The sequence below is a fragment of the Phyllostomus hastatus genome, unplaced genomic scaffold (assembly GCF_019186645.2).
Source record: "Phyllostomus hastatus isolate PE091 unplaced genomic scaffold, TTU_PhHast_1.1 phas_scaffold_129, whole genome shotgun sequence".
In the NCBI taxonomy this organism is placed as follows: Eukaryota; Metazoa; Chordata; class Mammalia; order Chiroptera; family Phyllostomidae; genus Phyllostomus; species Phyllostomus hastatus.
The window spans coordinates 23,047,402-23,067,915 of record NW_025334009.1 but is presented as its reverse complement, the minus strand read 5'-3'; the positions used below and the strand labels follow the sequence as shown (position 1 = coordinate 23,067,915).

Below are 20,514 nucleotides of genomic sequence, written 5' to 3'. Positions count from 1 at the left end.
TTAACTTATTTTCTCTTACCAGCTTCCACGCAGGTGAAAAGCACAATAAAGACATGAGGAGTATAAATGTGGGCAGACACACACACTTAACAGGTCCAAGGGCAGATATGCAAAAGCAACTATTTACAGCAACACCTTATGGGTGTCAGTGGCTTTTGCAAAATAATCAAAGAGACAAGGTGATATTAATTAACAGCCAAAACTAGGGCTAGTGCTAATCAGGACTATGGGAGGATCAAGCATTTTGCTGCCTAAGAGGAGGCAGAGAGGCAGAGCTGTGGGAGGAATCAGAGCCCAGTTCACATCCTAGCTCTGCCTCTGACAAATGTGTTGACCTCAATCAAGTAATTTAACTCAGAACCTGGTTTCCTTATCTGCAAACTAAGAAGGTCTACTTCCAAGAGTTAGGTACTCCCATAACCTTCACAGGCCTCCAGTAGAGATTTTCTAAAGCACATTGTTACAGCCTTTTGTTCTCTAAAGTGAGTTACTGGACGACAGGACCATATCTAAAAACACACACATACTGAGTACTCGCTAAATGTTGTATAAAGAACATCTCATCTAAGGAGTTGTTTTAGGGTTCCATACCCTTGGCGTTAAGCTTGGCACATGCCAGTTAATAATACTTGTGTCTCCTTCCACCTTCTTCATATGGAAGGGTCACTCCAATTGCTCAAGGCTTACATGCATCATACCTGCTAGTATCTCCAGAAAAATCATTTCCTACCCTGGAATGTATTTTGGGTTTATTTCTTTTTTACCAACCCCGATGATAGAACTTGTGATCTGCATCTTAGTTTTCATCTCTGCAGCATCTTATATGTTGCAAAAATATTTACAGATAAATGAGTGAATGGATAAATGAGTGAGTTTATAGATAAATGAGTGATTGAATAGATAAATAAAAGAGCAAATAAATAACCTAAAGTTCATGATTTGGACTTAAAATCTCTGACCATGTCAGTGAAGGATGAAAAAGATTTTCTTTTCCACAAGTTCTTCTACTTCCTGGGCAGCATGAAAGGAATGCATTATTTTGTTTTCTTCTGGCTTTACTTAATTCTACTAGAGGACTCACAGGAAAACAGAAAACTGGACAAAAAATAAACTAAGGTCCAAATGGGTATCATTACTGCTACATATTCTGCATCTTGACCTTCACCTTGGAGTTTGGCCAGGCACCGACTGTTAGTCCCACTGTTAGTCTGAGGGTGATTGATTTGAGCAATCACGGAAGTGTAAAGCATTGTCAAGGCTGCCCCCAAACTGAGTCACAACAAAAGCAAACCAGAGCACTGGCTGTGCGTGGCTGAGTGGCATGACTCTCCCCCACGGAGTTAAATATGCTCTCTGCCCTCAAGTTTAAGTCGATACCAATGTCACAAGGTGAAGTTAGTACATTGTCAATCTGACTCAGTAGAGCTTTTAAAAATGTCCTTAGCTTTCATTAGGAACTGAAGTAGCACAGTAATTTAATAATGAACCTGAATGCAATTATGATAATTAAAATAGCAACTTAATTTTATGCTGTCTCTGAGAAATGTTCAACCCAAGGGTGGCATATTCCAAGTCTGAGTTACACTGGTTAATGCCTTTGATGAGTATTATCAAGTGGTAAACGTAATAAAGGTCAATTAGTCAAACTTGACTATATGCATTCAAACCATTACTATAGATTTTAGCATGTGTTAGTTTTCACTGTTAAAGGAATTCTTAGTAGCAACAAATGGCAGGTAGAAAATAGACAGGGGGAGGTTAAGAATAGTATAGGAAATATAGAAGCCAAAGAACTTATATATACAACCCATGGATATGAACTAAGGTGGTGGGGAATGTGGATGGGAGGGGGTGTGCAGGGTAGAGGGGCATAAAGGGGAGAAAATGGGACAACTGTAATAACATAATCAATAAAATATATTTAAAAAACTCAATTCAAAAAAGGAATTCTTAGGATGGTCTTCCATAAAATAAAAGTAATAACATCATTATGTCCTGGCTGGGGTGGCTCAGTGGCTGAGTGCCAGCCTGCAAATCAAAGGGTCATAGTTTCAATTCCCAGTCTAGGGTACTTGTTTGGGTTGCAGGCCAGGTCCCCAGGTGGGGGCATGTGAGAGCCAACCACTCATTGATGCTTCTCTCCCTCTCTTTCTCTCTCCCTTCCCCTTTCTAAAAAGTAAAATAAATAAAATCTTAAAAAAAGAAATATATCATTATTCATTGGTTATAATGTAAAACTGCTAGTTGCTGGGACAAAGATATAGAGGACAGAGGTGTACACTCCATCAAGGAGGGGATAATTGACAGGGCTGACAAGTCGGGACATAGGCCGTTCCAGCAGGCACTGGAACTCAGAGCTTCTACAGAAGGTTGGAAGTTGAAATCAGCCAGGCAAAGAGTGTGAATGCATGTGCACATGTTTGTGTGCATCCTTGCACGTTGCCCTAGCCCACAACAAGTGCATCCTCTGTGCACAAGTGCACAATACATGGGATGGGGTGAGGTATAAAGGAGGGCATTGCCAGGCACAAGAGCACGTTGCTTTCAGTACTGGAATGTTTTTGTTGGGCTGTAGTTACGGAGAGATGTGGGGGCTTGCCAGAATGGTAGACAAAGGTCAGATCATGAAAAAGTTCAGATGCCACGTTTAGAGTCTGGAGCTCACAGAACATACATGCAATTGCAATTCTTAATTTAAATATCTGTTTCAGTTTGGGTTTTATGATGAATGCAGTATAAGTTTATGTCTCTAACTACAAGAAATTTGCTGTTAACATATTTTGTTTCACATTTCATGTCTATTACTATTAGTTATCAAGCTCTTCACCTTTCCACTTTGGGAACAGAGTTCTCTAAGTGTTCACATGGTTTTATAGGTACTCTTTTCACATCCAGTCATACTTGGTTAATGTCTAATTTTTATTATAGTTAAAATTCTACCTTTAGGGATTATTTTGCAGTTGAATAATTTTTTCATTGTATAAGGTAATGTCTACTCAATTCCTAAGCATAAAAATAGCAAAATACCACCCTTTCAGAAATTTAAAAAAACACACATACAAATGCACACATAGATACAGATGTTTCAATAAGCATGACATCCATAGACAAAGCCACTGAGAATTTAATTTAATTCCTCCAGATGTATACTATTTCATGGATACTAATTAGGTGTTTAGCTTATTATTTATGTTATAGATTTGATATTTAAAGTAAAGAAAAACAGTCACATACACAGACATACACACACACAAAGGAGACCCAGTTGCTTTGGGCTATATCACAAAATTATCACTAGCTTGTCAATTTAGTTTGAATTACCCTCTTATCTCGCACACCACCCACCAGCAACTGAACAGAACCGTGTGACGGGTTAACTGAACAGAGCCGTGTGATGAGTTAAGCGGTTTAGGTCCTCACTCCTTCACTCATCGAGTTGAGAAGACAACATGTTCCTGTCCAGACACATGTTATATATCTGGGTCAAAATTTTTATCAGCCAAATGGAACAAGCCAAATAACATTAATCTGGATTTCTTTATGCATGGAAAGAACATGCTAGGATATTTTTGTTATTCCATATCACCCCTACTACACAATTTGTTATCACTGATTCATGTACAAAGATCCTGGAACCACAATATTTCAATGAGCTTTAGGTGTTTTTTTCTTCCCCCTTCTGAATTTCCCTTCTTGTTTTCAGTCTTTCTAGCTGTCTGCTACCACCACACTCTTCTAGCACTTATCCCACATCTTGAGAAGGGAACACTTGATAAAGTCTCTTTCGTTGACCAATCTGAAGCATGCCATGAGCCAGTGCTAAGAAAAAAAAAGCACTATCTTTTAAAATAAAAGATCTCACAATGGTTCTTCAACTACTGTGCCAAGATGCTGGCAATTGTGTTCTTCATCATAGTAGTGATTGTACCAGGGAGGCTTTGTTTGGGACAGTGGGTCAGAAAAGAAAGACCCAGGAGCTTGCACAATTTCCACTACGCCAAGGAGGCATTCATCCACCACTGCACCAGATCTATAAGTGCTGATAGAAATGTGCCCCTTTTCAAATCACTTTCTATTGCCTCCAAGTACAACAGAGCTATAGATTCATAAGCCACAAAACTTTTCTTCTTAAAGAAAATGTATAATGCTGATTATAAAGACCTGGTATAGTGGGATATTTTAAGGACAGGTATTATAGACAGAATCTTGCATATAAATATGTGCATAAATATTTATATATAATATATACTATACTATAGCATCTGCACGTATATGCGTAATGCAACATTGAAGATACATGTCTTTCTGATATCAAGGCCAGCTTGTACTTTGTTATCATTTGGGACATTTGCTTAAAGCCTATGTCAAGAAAAGCAAACTTTTCCCATCTTCATTTTGAAAACAGAAACAAAACTAATTCCTATTTGTCTTCCGCTGAAAATTGTGTGTCTGGTTTCTAAATGACATTGAGTTTGGCTTTTCCTTACAAACAATTCATCTACCACCTTCATTTCCAGAGCATCATTCTAATGATTTACCTCCTAGCTAAATGGAAAAAGAAAAAATGTGTGTCCTTAGTTTTGTATGGCACTGAGCCTGATATAAACAAGTTAATGCTCCGGAAAGGAAAGAACCCAGACTTGGCGACCTTCTCATTGACTGACTTTCCCCAAGTGGCTTTGCTTCCTGATGTATTTGTTTGCAGTTGCTGGCCTTCATTTTACATCAGTTATCCCCCCATCATTAGATAAGTCTCTTTATCGCTTTAAGTCCCTGAACAAATAACGTGAATTCCAATAAACATTTAGACTCAATTATTAATCCAGAGCAAATAATGCTCCTTTGCATTCAAAAGACTTTCTCAGCAATAGATTCGAAAGCACTGCACTCTTGAGAGGGGAGTACCACATCCTTGGATTATATTTTTTTAAAAAAGGGAGGGAAAATGGATACCAAAAAATGACTAAATCTTAAGTGAAAAGTGCAAATTTACATTGTAACATAGTACCTTTATCTAATGAATACATTGGTAATTCACTGGAACTTGATAGAGAATTATGTAATAGAATCCAGGAGAAATGTTCTCAGATCTTGCCAGATAGATGACTAGGGTAAATCTACATATTTAATAGGTTAATTAATTCCTGATTGCTAAGCCCTAAGAGGCATTAGAAATGTTAAATGTTCTTTACCTGTGCAACTAGAGAATCTCAAAGAAAAACCAAACAAACTTTAGGGCTTAGATTTGACCCCTGTGAAAATCTGCACCTCTAAAACCTGATGAGCCACATCTCAGAATTCCTTAGATTAATGGGGGGCATTGTTCTTTCATGGAAACATCACTCACAAATAAAGTCTAAAGCTTTGCTATGCTTCAGTTCAAGAACAAAAACACAAAACTCACTGCTTCAAGTTTGAAAACTACATATTCTCCTTTACATAAAAAGTACCCCATAAAGAAAAAAAAAACAAAATGGTTACTCAAGTATGTACTCTCAACAAACATGTCATTACTGAGCAATAAAAAAAGGTAAAGACATAAAAATTATATTTTACGAAGAATACAATATGGTAGTTAGGAAAGTATGGGTTCTTTTAGGAATTCATAGGCAAAAAGAAAAAGAGAAAAGTGATAGATTTTTAAGACATTTAAAAGAACAGTTTATAAGAAACAAAGACCCCAAAAAGTGTGTCTCTAGTAGAACATACTGCAGGTGAGCAATGGAAGAAAAGTCGGGAAAGGTAGTTGTGGTCAAATCACAGAGGGCCATGGAGTTAGTTCAGCACACAGACACACTGAAGGTCTCTGAGTGGTTAAGTGCTGGGACCCATGCATGGGCCAGTCTAAACACACTGTGGGGCAGGGAGATGATGGTCTGGGGGGAAGAACTGAGGCTAGGGCAAGCGTACGGGTGAGACACAGACCGCAATGCCAGGAACTGGGCTCTAACCACATGTGAAAAGATGTTTCCTGGGACTGTGAGGTGAGCGGATTCCAACAGCTGAATCAATGTGTGAATTGAACTGAGATAGTGCGAAGGGGCAAAGACAACTAGGAGGCTTCAAGTTTAGAAGTGTGGAACGCTGAGACACCTAAGCACCAATGACAGTTGAAGCCGTGGTGGAATAGTGTACATGATTGTTCACTAACACTGCTTCCCCTCCCTGGAGGAGATTATTCGTTCTTGCCCATTATAATCAGGCTTGGCCACATGATGTGCCAGTGGAAGTGAGGGGTACGTTATCTGTCCCTTCCGCCAAAAAGCTTAAAAGCCTATTGATTCATGACTCTGTTTTCCCTCTTCCATAGACCTGGTAATATTTAGCTACTGACTGCTTCATTAGCCTGGCCCTGGAGTTAAATTAACATGGAAGGAAAACCACAGCTGATGTGTTGAGTGAGTGAGAAATAATTAGTTGCTGGCTACTGGGAGTTAGAAGTTGTGATTACTGCCGTATAATCTAGCCTAACCGAACTGATAGACGATGGGAACAAATAAGATTTCCCAAACAGGGAAAGCAAAGAAAAATTAGAGGACAGCCTAGCATAAGACTAAAACCAACAACTCCGAATTGGCCATTTCATTGGAAAAGAAAACAACTGAGTTAGATTGCCAAGTTCCTTTGAGCATAATTTCTTAATTTTTGCCATTATTTTCTCTGTAGAAAACTCTTATATTTAAAAAAAAAACCCTGCCAGATCATATAAAGTTATTCTGTTCTAATCTGAAAATGTTTACTCTATGAAATATTCTTGTGACAAATAGCAACCATCCTATACACCAACAATTTTGAGTGTTCAAAATATTTTTCAAGCCCTCGCTGGCGTAGCTCAGTGGACTGAGCTCAGGCTGCAAATCAAAGCATCGCAGATTCGATTCTCAGTCAGGGCACATGCCTGGGCTGCAGGCCACAGCCCCCAGCAACCGCACATTGATGTTTCTCTCTCTCTCCCTCCCTTCTCTGTCTAAAAATAAATAAATAAAGTGTTTAAAAAATATTTTTAAAAATATTACTTATGCTTGCAAATTTTTCTTTGTGAATGTTTACCAACTAATACTTCTTATTAGATCACATGGAATAAAGTTACGTTTTAAAGTTAGGGAGTATCTTTACTGTTTAGAGATAGAGGAACTAGGCTTTCTGCGAGCATCTGGGGGCTGATCTCCGAGCACTGTCTCTTACTCACCCCTCCAGCATGTAGACTGACATGAGTAACAAAAGAGCATTCCAAGGTCATAAAGTTAGTGAACAAAAGCCTACCCAAAGTGTCATTTAGACATATTTGTTAGCCTAAGGCAGCAATTAAAAGTTATAATGCATGATTTAGAAATTTAAGAGGAATTGTTTGTCACAATTCTCTTTTTATCAAGTAGATCTGTGATGAAAGTTTGTTGTTTATGAGTATTCCGGTTCTGGTATGCTTGAGAAACCGAGGAAAACTTCCAAGCCAATTTCCTAATTCAAGTCCACATTACTTCTTGCTCTTTTCACAACTGTTGTTACCCAGCCTTCTCGTAAGGCTCTTGTCTACCAAATCATTGTGTATTTTGCCTTTTTAAAAGCAATTAGTTTTTAATATAGTTGGATTATTTTTATTAAGAATAATTTGGTAAAACTAGCAAAATGTGATTTAGTACACTTAACACCTTTTAGGTATGCCAAAGCCTAGAAGGCTAGAAGCCTAGAAGCCTATTATCACAAAATAATACTGTGCATTAAGCAAAATGGTTCATATTTTTGTTATTAAAGAATACATGATCTTTAATTCTAGAGTCCTCTCTCTCTCTGTCTGCCTCCAAGTATTTAACACTTCTGGGAAAATAGCTCAGGGACCTATTTTGTTTTCAGGGTTATTCTCCTTCCTAGTCAGTATGAGGAACCACAACAATTGTTTTAAGAACATTCCAACTGGTTAGCACAGGTGCCTCTGATTTATATTGTAATACAAATGGGAAAGGAATCTATAAAATGACAGGAGCTTTCTTGGACTAATTTTTATAGACAGTTTTGTGGAAATCCCAGTTTGATAAAATTTGACTTAAAACATCTGGTAAGTGTGCTACAGTTTTCGGCCTTTCAAACTATGAAAGTGGTGGGGATTTTTTTATTTAAAAAACATTTTTAGTATAGATATATAGATCCCCACAGATTAGGATAACAATGTCCTTCTTGATGCCCATCACATCCTTCGACTTTAGAATACTTGTGTCAACCTTATAAATTTTACTATCCTTTCTGCCTTTCTGGAATTTTCTCTAGCTCCAACCTGAAAGTGGGTTTCACCATTTCAACATGATTCTGACCATTAGGTAAGGCCTGGCAACTCCACTGGGAACCAGTTAATTGTAGGTCGCCACCCATAGCCCAATCCAAAACTTGTTTCTACTCGACTTCCAGAACAACAGAGCCTTGATGACTGCCACCTTCACATTTCACTCTTTAAGATGATGAATGGAAGAAGGCATTCGTAACAGAGACAACACACGTAGGTGCCTTTTCTAACCCAGGTGAGCAGCTCTACCTGCCATGTACATGTATATTTTTAAATGATGTGCATCCTCAATCTAACAGGGACTTTTGCATTTTAAAGAAGAGTCAAGATAACCCAAACAGCCATTACTGATGAAAATATCCAAGAGCAGAAATACTTGGGGGCAAGCAAACTCTTTATATCAAACTCTTCACAGAAAACTCACCTGTTTAAATCAAACCCATTACATGAAATCTATCTCTTTGTTTTCCCTACCAACTTCCTGTTTGCAAATGAAAGATGTTTCTTTTTGGAAAGTGTGGCTTTAGGGATGCCAGTTTGTTCCCTAAATATCTGGGAAATAAGACTACACTCGCCTGCATCATTATTGCTCATCCCCTATGGCTCCCAAGGGAGGGGAGTAAGTTTTAAATTAATAGAGCAAAGATTAACGCTTTCCCTGTAAGTTTTACATGTAAATTAATAAAATCACGTAATCCAGCTTTTACTCCGGATACTAAAGAACTAAAGGTGACAAGCACTTCTTTGGTAACTTTCGTACATTGTGACACAAAATTGAATGGATCAGGGATTCAAGGGGGCGAGAGAAAATTCAGCTGTCCAAAAGACATTTTACTCAGCACCTACACTTGGTGACAGGGTACAGAGATGACAGCAGCACTCAGCTTCAGAGAGTACACACCGTTCTCAGGGAGGACTACATAATGCATCTACCACTAATACCTGGGTGAGTGACAACCATGTTGTCATGGGAACTTGGGGAGAACATCATTATCCCTTACAGATTCACAGATGAGCAAGCATCTCCCCAGATCCTCTGAGTAGCATATACATGTCTAATGGGTGTAACGAGGTATAATAAAGTCACTATAATCTGTTCTATTTGTTCACTGTAGCATTTTATGTTTTCATCAGTCATGGCCAGAAGAGCCTCTTCCAGGTAAGACATTACTATCTATAATAATACGAATGCTTCCTGACTACTGCCATTCGTAGTGACTGGGAAACATGTACCAGCCCTTCTATTTCAGATAGTGATTTATTAAAGATGTATCTATGAATCACAGAGGATTTCCTTTCATGTACATTTTGAGGACCAGTGTTCTCATGTTTTAAAATGTTGGCCTAGGGAAACCCCGTGGGCATCCCCTACTGCAAATAAACTGGCTGTTTGCAGGAGCTATCCCAAGGGGCCTTTCAGAGGCCATTATGTCACTGTGAAGACTCTGTTAAAAAGAGTAATTGGTATCAATAACACTTACCTGTGTATGCAGAGGAAAGGTTACCCAGCTGTAACAAGCCCAGAATAACACAGCTACTACTTAAAACTCTGCAATGTTTGGGATTTATGAGAATAAGTCCTGTCAGTAATAATGCCCTTATCAGGGCCTTCTCGATTCATTTGGCATACGCTGCTGTGCACTCATAGTTAAATCAAATCTGCCATGCAGTCTCGGGCTCTGGTGCTGCATGCTAGGTCCAAGCGATGCACACTGGGAAAGGTTCACTTCTCAAACAGGGTTGTTGGGGACAAGGCTTCAAAGGCCTTTATGACTCCTATATGGCTTTTAAAACAGTCAAAGGACTGTGTCACATGCAAACTCTGCATTATAACTTGTGATTACCTTTGTGTCTTCAGGGTATTAGAAAAATGAGGGGAAACAATTACCATCACATAGAAAGATGGATCAAGCATGAATCAATGTGGCAGAAACATAAACAAACAGACACCGGGTCAGACAAGGGAAGAAACCCCAAAGAACAACGATGATGACAGCAACAACAACAACAACAACAACAACAACAACAACAACAAAGATCGTTGCTTAACCTGTTTTGTCAGAGCTGGTATTGATGGTATTGGTAGTGATGGAGGTGAAGGTAGTCTTTGCGCTGTCCTTGGCAGTGACAGATTTCTGCTTATTTTTCACAGCTTCCAGTGCTTTGAGCTTCTTGGCATGTTTCGTGCCTTTGTAGTGGGCCGCAGCCTGGCTCTACAAAGGAGAACAAAATGAACCATGCAATCAGGCTCATTTCTAAACTAGCATTCTCTGTATTACTGCAAATACAGACTCCCTTTCAATAATAGGTACCATTCAAGCTAATTTTGGCTGTGGCCAAACAGTGGGGTTCTATTTAGAATGATGCTGGAAAGCAATGGGAATCGAGTTCTAAAACCTCTGGATGGAAGGAAGAAATATTTTATTGCTTTTCTTAGGAGAAGTGTAGCTGCGCACTAACACATCAACAACATTTTCTTTGTGGAGTGGAAAAAAATCAGAATTTACACCTGTATCGTCTTTGTTCTGCCATGGAAGATGCTGGGCTCCCAAAGATTAACAAGGGCCCTGGGAAAAAAAAATAGCTCTCACCTTCTTGGCTTGGGAAATGTGTTTTTTCTTTCCACAATGCACCTTATTAATACAGTCCCCAATAGGTGTCTACAGCAAGAAGTTCACCTATAACAAGGGAAGTTGGCACCCTGGGGACTGAGATTGAAGCTCAAAAGTTCAGAGGCAAATGTATTGCCTAAGTCCAAATGGAGTACACGGAAGATGGGGAATTCTCCCATGCTTTCTTTTCTCCTTGCTTCCCACAGACAGTAGTCTGAGAAATTCAAGGCAGTGACAGTCTTTCAACATGTGGGTCTTTCGTGCCCAGATCTGCTGTCAGGAGGCTCCACTGTGTTTTGACTACCTAATGGGACCGATGCAATTCTTTTGTCTGTGTCTTCTGAGATTTTTTAAAAATAGTAATATATATTTTCCCAAGTTCCTTTTTGCTTCACACTATCGTTTTGGTACTGCAGAGACATTTACGGAGACAGAAAATCATCATAAAGAAATCTATATGTATTAACGTTTATTTACGCAGATTAAAACCTTTGTGGCTTGGGGTGGGCTGGAGTGGGCAGGGAGATTCTTAGATCAGGTTTTCCAGCTCAAAACCTTTAAAAATGTCACCTGACAAAGAAGGGGTCTCAATGGAGGCCTATGCCTGTCAGACTACCCATTACTCCAAAGGCTGGCTTAAACCCAATGTTCCATTTTGCAAGAAAAATAATAATCACATTGTTCTTTTCATTACAGCCACTGTGGTAGGTAGGGTGTTGCGATATATCTTTTTATAAATGATAAATAACCCACACCTTCATTTGCATCATTCTAACAAGCATCCTGAAAGGACTAGGTACCCTTATTGAAAGAACACTGGACAAGGAAATTATATATTAGAAACAGTTTGAACAGAGAGGACACTCATGCATCAGTTACAAGTTTTCCAACAACACATAACATCAAAACACATAGTGTGAGCCAAAATATGGAGTTAAGATTTGCTATAGTTAATTGAAGAACCAGAACTAGATTGAGTAGGCTTGACTCTACATGGAGAATGCTACTTTGATGGACAGAGAGGTGTGTCCCTTTTGATTTCCTGTCTAGTTCTCCTTCTTAATAAACCAAGTCCTTTGAACATAGCTCTGTAGGGCAATATGCTATAGTCATTTAAATCCACAAAGTAGTTGGTTATCATCTTCAGCCAAATGCCTACATACTTTCCCTTAAAGCAAAGTTCTTTTTCCTCTGTCAGCATTCCTACCCTGGTATAGAGCTGGATGTTTTATATATAATACATATTAAAAGACAGTGTTTAAATTAACATTAATATATCCAAATTATACATTATAAGGTTTCTAGCAAATCTGCCTTTTCAGTGGTATTTCAAACCAGACAAGACTTTGTTTTAGAACACCACAGGACCAGGAAAGTATCACTATTTTGGAAATTAAGAAACTTACTCCAAAAGAACCCAACAAGTAAAGAGAATATTTATATCCCCAAAATACTCTCCAAACTGGTACAACTGAGTCAATGCTTCCAACAAGTGAAATAGCTCAGGGAGCTGTGGGGCGGAGGGGCTCATAAAGTGACCAATAGTCAGGGTGCCCCAAATGAGACACCTGATACATTAAAAATCAAAAGAAAAGAAAACAAAAAGTGCACACTCACTTGTTAATTGAACAATAGTCCCAAAGCACCCTGATAATAATCATTTAATTAAAAATTATTCGGTTAAGAGAAAGCCAACTAAGCCTCTCATAAATTTGAAAAACAAATCCCATGATATGAAGGTCCAGACGGCTACGGGGAACCCACGGCATGGAGAGCAGAATTTAGGGGAAGGATGGCACACAGAGGGGACACAGCACCAGAGAAGATCGATGTGATTGTGACGGAGTGCAAGTGGACATAACAGTTGGAAACCGGATGTAGACAGATAACCCTTTGGGAGATTATAAATTTTCATTATCATTGACTGTTATTTAATGTTTGTAGAATTTATTGAATTGCTCTTGGGTTATACTAGTATTAATTTTCCAATCTATGTATTTGAGCTCCATAACTCTTGGTCTAACTTGATAGAGGTGTGTTGAAAAAAGCGTGTTGCTTGTGAAAAAAGAAAAAAGAAAAAAACAACTCAGCATTCTTTACTTACTACCCCTTTTTGTCATTTCACTGGACTGGATAGATTATTCAGCTACATCCAATCTTCCTGTGACTGTAGCCTAAGAAAGAATCCTGCTGGGAGATTTTCAAAAAACAGCAGTTGGCCAGAGATGCCTCTTTGGGCTCGGTCTGGGCAGAGACACCCTGGATGCTGGATGTAACATAGCGCACCACAGTCCCTCCCCGGTTGTTTCCTGTTATTTATCAGCCCGTCTCTGAGTCAAGTCTGGGCACTGTCAGACACAAGCAAACACTTATTTTTCACAGGAATGATTCCAAGGTTAAAGAGGAGGACTACTTCCTGAGGACACATTTCAGAATTGTGTATTTTAAAACTAGAGCAGAATCAGATGGTCACAGTACATGCTGAAGTGAGCAGAACAGTAAAAATTGGACTTTGACAACCTAACTTTTAAATAATAAGTGGAATGTTGGGGTATTGTGTAAGAAATATCCCTATTACTAACCTTGAAATAGCACCTGGCACCAATGAATCTAACAAGTGTCATAGCACAGGCTAGTGCTGACATTAAAGATAAGGGCACGCATTCCAGCAGAAAAGGATGATGCCACTTTAAATGTCATCACCACATCGTAGACATGAGTGGCCAGTCAGACTGGTCAGTCGTCAAATCTCATCTTTGGCATTTCAAAATGGCTTCCAGTTCAAAAACAACGCAAGTTCCAAAGTAGGTAAAAATAACTGTTAGGTGGCCAACATTTGGGAGAAGAGTTTCATCCTTCTGAAACAGACACGCACATTTATCTAAGAGGCTTACTTATCTTACTCATCTACGTAAGAGGCTTCGTTGTAAATCGCTATTATCCTGTGAAACTCACAAAATATTTAGTATTTGTGTATCATGTTATTCCTTTAGCACCAATACCTTGTATACTTTTACTCTACATCCCTTATATAAATGTGTCTTAAAATGTTGTTTTCTTAAACTAGGAAGTGTATTGTAAGTACATATATCTGGTTACCGTAACCAATTAATTTTCATGAACACATTATTTCAAAAGGAACAATGTGGTCTTTGTTGGTGGAGATCATGTAATTTTATGACATATTGAATTTAACAAAATAAATTGAACATTATAACATTAAATACAATATAAAATAATAAAGAGTAGTTATTGAAGCTGCTCTTAGGGGAGGGCAGGGATAACACTTGAGCCAGAGGAATGCTTTTTTATTTTTTTAATGATCTGATATTGAAAATTTTAGCTTAGATTACTGTTTGAAGATGAAGACGAAATGCTAAAACATGATATAGTATGCTAAACTCTAAAACACTCTAGATTTATATTTTGAGAGCCATTAAAAATTAATCCACGAAAAATGTTAACTATTTTACTTAATATAAGTACAGTTGGTTTTATGCAGCATACACTCACTCACGTGAAACTCTGAGGCAGGGGGCGCAGGCTCAGCCATGCGGATTAAGAGCAGTGCCCTTTATACCCCGGTCAGGGCCTTGTTCAATGTGTTGGACCTCCCTTTTGTGTATACCAATCAAAGATTTCCAAGTCCTTATTCTATCTGAATCCCCTTTTCATCAACCAACCCTCAGCTTAATTTAACATCCACAGGAAGCAATTGGAACAAAGTGTGGTCTCCAGACCAGTAGCAGCAACAGGAGCTGGGAGCCTGCTTGAAAGGCAAATTCTCAACCTCCATTCCAGTCCCACAGAATCAGCAATCTGTGTTTTACAAGCTCTCCAGGTGATTCTGGTGCATATTAAAGTCTCAGAACCACTCATCTTAAACATTAGTGCATTTTCTCCAAAGATGACTCCTTCTTCTATACATAACCAGTCTACATTTTTAAGATCAATGCATAATCATTTGAAGATTGAACATTTATATATGTCTAAATGTCAGAAATATATATTACCCAAGAAAAATTATCAAAAGTTTCTTTCCTTAAAAACAAGTCATAAAAAAAATAACTCAGATACATACGTAATTGGAGGACTTCTATCCAAGGTGGATGAAGGCAAAAAAGCAAATCCACCCTGAAAATCTCCGTACAATTCTAAAACCCTATGTAAGTGCTTTCCAAGTCCTTGTGACTTTCTCTTTCCAGTTCCTACTTTTTCTCTCCAAGCTAATTATTATTGCAGCATGACCCTCTGACCCCATTATTTTTACCTCCATACGAAGTGCTTTGCCATAGTCCATTTTGTGGGGGCTGCAGGAATCCCCAGTGCCATGAGAAAATAAGCAAAGCCAAGACCTGTATCACAACTGTTAAAACTTTACTATTCCAAGTACCTAATTCACTATTTTATTTGCATTAAACTAATGTAGTTTAGTCTTGTCCTGGTTCTTTCTTTATGTACTTAGGGCTTTATTGAGGAAAGCTTCTCGCCAGCAGGCAAATAAAAACCACTGGGGAAAACCAAGTAGAGTGCCTCTTCTGTTGTTCCACTTAAACTATTTGAAGGAGAAATTTAAAGGCAGAAGAGTTCATTGTTTTACATTTTCCTTACTGTTGTGAATACATGTACCTTTAAATTCTCTTACATAATAGGGGAAGCTATCCGATGTAGACATTTTTATTTCTTAATTATATGTCCCATTAACAGTATTTACTAATTTATTTTTACTTGTGATTGTGTAGTTAATGTGTAAGTAGATGACTACAGTACGAATAAAATGGAAAATTTACTGGCATTGAATCTCAAAGTAAAAAACATGATTCAATTAAGGGTATTTTCTTTGAGCTCAAGTGATTGATGCCTTACTTTAAATGTGTTCCTGTCTTCTATACTCTTCAATACAGAAATTGACAGTAATAGTCACAGGAATAAAAAAATACAAAAAAAAATAATCCCACAAGAGTAAAGTGATTTTTATACACCACCACTACTCACTGGGAAAAGTCTAAATGAAAAAGAAAGGAGGCATGTTATAATTTCTGAGATACATTAGGTAACTCTAATTTTTATTTTATAAGAAACAAAAATACCCTGTCATCAAATACTTCTGTGATTGTAAAAAAATAATTTAGATGGACTCTTTTTCAAAGCTCTTCAACTCATCTACAACATTGTGATGCTTCAACACTAAGCTTTTAATGTTTTCAAGTATCTGATGTGAATGGGAAAGCAGAGAGTACGTACTGATTTGAGTGAGAAAAGCCACTGTGAATGGTTCTGCCTGGCTCCCGTTGTGAAACCATCTTTTTTGTGTATTTGGGATCCAGGCAGCTGCCTCACCGACCTCTCATGTTGGAGCCTCAACTGGAGGACAGGCTAACAATGGGCTCTGGTCTAGTTGAGCTGAAAGGGACATCTGACTCTGGCTTGGTTAGCTCAATATTTTGGGGAGCTTTTTGGGAGCCAGAAACCTGAAGTGAGTTTTAACCCCAGTGATATAATCACAAAAATGTCTTCTGTGGAACTGTAATATGTGAAACAATGTTCTCTGACTAGTTCATCAGTGTTCAATATCCCTTTGCAATGTCCTTAGCTAATACTTCACTCCATTTGTGAGTGTCACGTACCATTTAAAGTTTGGAGGCAATTAGAAATGTTGACTCTAAATATGTCTGTGGGTCAAGCTATTGTAGGTGTTGGTATCATCAGCACAGAAAAACATCTTTATTTCCTGGCATGACATGCATGCTTCCTCTAAGTAACCCTTAGCTTAACCTCCAGGCACCCTACTTGCCCCAGCCCCGCCCAACCCCCTACTTACACCCCCCTCAACCCCGCCTCCCTATTACTATATCTGTTCTTCAGCAAGGATAACTGCTTGTAGTGAAGATAAGTGAGGGATATACCTCCCTTTTATTCTCTTAAGAAATACCATGCAAAGAAATCATTTGCAAGCCTTTGTATGACTAGTTCCCTTTGCACAGAGCACCTTATCTTGCTGACAGATGGCTATTCGTCACCTGTTACCTCCTTCATGTAGTCCTGGGTTTGCCTGCATTATAGCACTGACATAAGAAGGGTTAAATGTCTTTTCCTTCTCATAGAGAATCTCTCAATAGACCGGGAAAGACATGATGTTCTTTGTCATTTGTCCCTAGATCCCAGTCTAGATATCTAAATAGGCGCCTATTCAATGCACTTTGAGTTAGCTTCGTGTTTTGATTTCAAAATGGAAATATGCATATGGTGTCTCAATGGATTTTATATGTGAACAGGGTTCAACTTAATTCTCTGCCATTCTCTGGCACTTTGCCTTATCTGCTGAACACACTTCAGGGAATTTTTATGGCACTTAATGTTGTAAAAGCATCTGGCACAAACACAAACTGTTATTTTTTTCTACGGGAGAAGCTTATCACCAACTGCAAATTGTGCTATTTATGGGAGCTCTCTTTGCAAAGGACTAATATTGAGATTATTTCACTTTTTTAAATTCTGATGAATAACTAACATGCTTTTAAACCTGGGAAATTCAATGAGTAATTCCAGAGATGACTCTGCAGTTTAAGATTTATTTAAAAGACCAAATTCTTTTAAATACATAAAAATTTTTAGTGTGAGAATGCTATTTCTCTGTTGACACCATTTTAAACTCTCACAGAGGAATATTTTATGCTCTAAAACAATATAGAGGAACTAATCTTGACATTATTAACCTATTTTCCTCCCTACAAATCTACATAATAACACATATCCTGCATTTGCTGAAGAAGAACATCTTCCATTAGGGTAAAACCATTAATTTTCCTATTTCTCCATAACTCAAGGAAGGACTTCTTTCTATAGGTTTGTAGCATTTCTAACTCATAAATCTGAGAACTCTTACAATTGTTCCCTTAATGAAGTTGCCCCACAGATCACCTCTAAATTGCACAATTGTTAAGGAGATTCTTCAGGTCTACAAAATAATGGTTGATATTTGAGCCAGATGTTTCATCAGTCTTAAGCACCATAACAATTTTCTGAAGCACTTTGGGTGCACTGGGAGTATAAGAACACAAGTAATCTCAAGAACCTAGACCTACAGGAAGAACTCATACTTATTCCAGGCCCTTTGCTATTCAGTCGCTCACGAAGAACTCACTGACCTGTGGCCAGACGCTACTGTAGTTATGGGGATAAAGAGAAAATGAACACATCAGACTGATACATCACTCTAAATTTACAAGTCTGCTCTATTAAAACATACCATAAACAAAATAAAAAGGGTTTGAAAAAAGACTAAAGAAATATTTGCAAGTCCCAATGCAAAGGGGTTAAATTTCACATTCTTAATTTCACTCTAGCTTAGGCCCAGCCCTTAGATACCATTCTTAGCATCTTTCTATTTGAGGATTCACCCATTGCAGTTATTTTAATACAAGCTCCAATAACTTAATGCTGATGTGCTACACAAAAGTGTGGAAAACTATGTGATGCCTCTTCATATCTCCAAACGTGAAGCCTTCAGGCATCAGAAGTATCCCTGGGCACCAGTCAGCTCTTGCTGAGAGCCTCGTAGACTCTGTTAAGGATTATGCTCTTTACTGTCTGCTCACATGCAAGGCTACTCAAAGGTTTTTAGGACATGCAGACTCATAAACATGTTTGCATTTTTATGAGGTCACTCTGGCAGGAACAACGAGGCTGGATGGGAGCAGGGTGGCAAGAAGGGGGAAGGAGCAGAGAGTTGGATTATTATCCATGATCACTACACTTAGTGGTCCAAAGAAGAGATGACCACAGCTAAGAGTGTGACGATGACAGTACAAGCAGAGAGAGAGGGGTACCCACATTTGATTAATAGGTGAGGTAAAAATGTCAAGAATTGATGGTGGACTTTGAGGGCTGGTCTCAAAGATGCCTCACAGGTTTCTGCTTCTTGCAAAGGCATATTTCGAGGTTCCATTTCCTAAGAGGTGTTGATATTTGAAGGGGTCCCAGATTTTGGGGGGAGAAGAACATGAGGTGGCTTAGGGTATGTTGAGTTTGAGGACTCTAAAACAGGGGTGTCTAACCCACCTGGGCTGCAGGCAGCCCAAGAGGGCTATGAATGTGGCCCAACATGAAATCACAAATTTACTTAGAACATTACAGGATTCTGTTTTTGTTTTTGTTAATGTTTGTGTATTTAATGTGTGACCCAAGGCAACTCTTTTTCTTCTAGTGTGACCCAGAGATGCCAAATGGTTGGACACTCCTGCAACTTTAAAGCACTGAAGTAAAATATGGGTTCTGTAATTAATTATGTGGTCTGGAGCTTAGAGAGGACGTCTAGGCTGTTGCTAAATTAGGGAGTTATCAGCAACAGATGGCAACCCAAGCCACTGGGAAATCCCATTTGAAAGGCAAATAAAATAGTTTTTCCTGTTTAACCACTGAAACACAGTCCTTAATCAGCTGCAACATCTGAATGAATGAAGTAAGACTCTAACTGACAGTGCAGGAGACAACATATTTCCAAAGTCTCCATTAAGCTAAAGTATATTTTCGTTGCTTAGCTTTTAAAAAAAGAGTCTTAAAGTGCTTAAAAATCTTCAAGGTTAGCCAGAGAATGAATCATTTTTATCCATCCCCTTTTTATCCTTATATCAAAGTCAGTTAACTAGAAAGGATTCATTTTTTCTGATATATATAAGAGCATATCTTAGCATTTGGTCCCCAGAGGCTGATTTCATAAGGATAAACGTTTTATCACTAGAGCTGCTACACCAAGATTGGTAAAGTCTGAGGACAGGAGGCTACAATGAGGTGGACTTCAACCTAGGAGGAGGTTGTTGTCTCGGTTAAAATTGTAGTGGACAGAATTAGCCATTTACAGAAATGTATTAAAGGGAAGGTTGAAACCAACAAGGCAGGATGAGAGTGGTAATTAAGGGTGGACTAAATAGAAAAGAGAGCTGGGCTTAATGAGTGTTATTAACATGTCTGAAGTAAGACTGTCTGAGTTGAATAGGTTACATCCTGGCATCCAAAAGCAGAAGAAGAAGAAGAACAAGAAGAACAAGAAGAACAAGAAGAAGAAAGAAGAAGAAAGAAGAAGAAGGAGGAGGAGGAGGCGGCGGAAATTTAAAGATTAACATCATATAAATTTCTTTCCCCTTGATAAATGCAGTAAAAACAAAACAGAACTAATGTCACCTGCCCCTGTCTATTCAGGATGAAGACCAAAGGAGAAAGGGTTACTCTTGTAAATCACATATTTAAAAATTGTGTGAGTGTAACATTTAAAAGTCTTAAGTAACCATAACATTTCAGCACTCTCTGGCTTTCATATCTGAAGAAGTGAAAAGCTGCAACGCAGTGAGGTTACTGAAATTCTAGTCCATATTATTTTTTAATATTTTCAAATGTTAGTTTTCCATTTTAAAATAGACCTTTAAATTCAATACTTTGGGGGACAGTGTCAAAACAGGGGCTTCATTTGACACATTTTTTTCCCAATAGTTCTTTTGTGATTAACACCATAAAAAGTAAAAAAAAAAAAGTTTTCTCTAAGCAAGAACTATGAAAACTTTGTAAATACTAAGAAATTTCTAACTATAGGATTTTGCATATTATCTGAATTCCCAAATTGTTTGAATTTAC

General features: G+C 38.2%; 1 protein-coding gene across 2 annotated transcripts in view; it reads right to left on the bottom strand.

Moving 5' to 3' along the window:
- The window catches only part of ZNF385D (zinc finger protein 385D), a 749,898-nt gene that overhangs the window by 72,986 nt on the left and 656,398 nt on the right, over positions 1 to 20,514 (bottom strand). For both annotated transcript variants that reach the window (XM_045857166.1, XM_045857167.1), the window contains one exon: positions 10,326 to 10,488. In XM_045857166.1, coding sequence (XP_045713122.1) covers positions 10,326 to 10,488 — 163 coding nt within the window. The remainder of the gene's footprint in view (positions 1 to 10,325; positions 10,489 to 20,514) is intronic.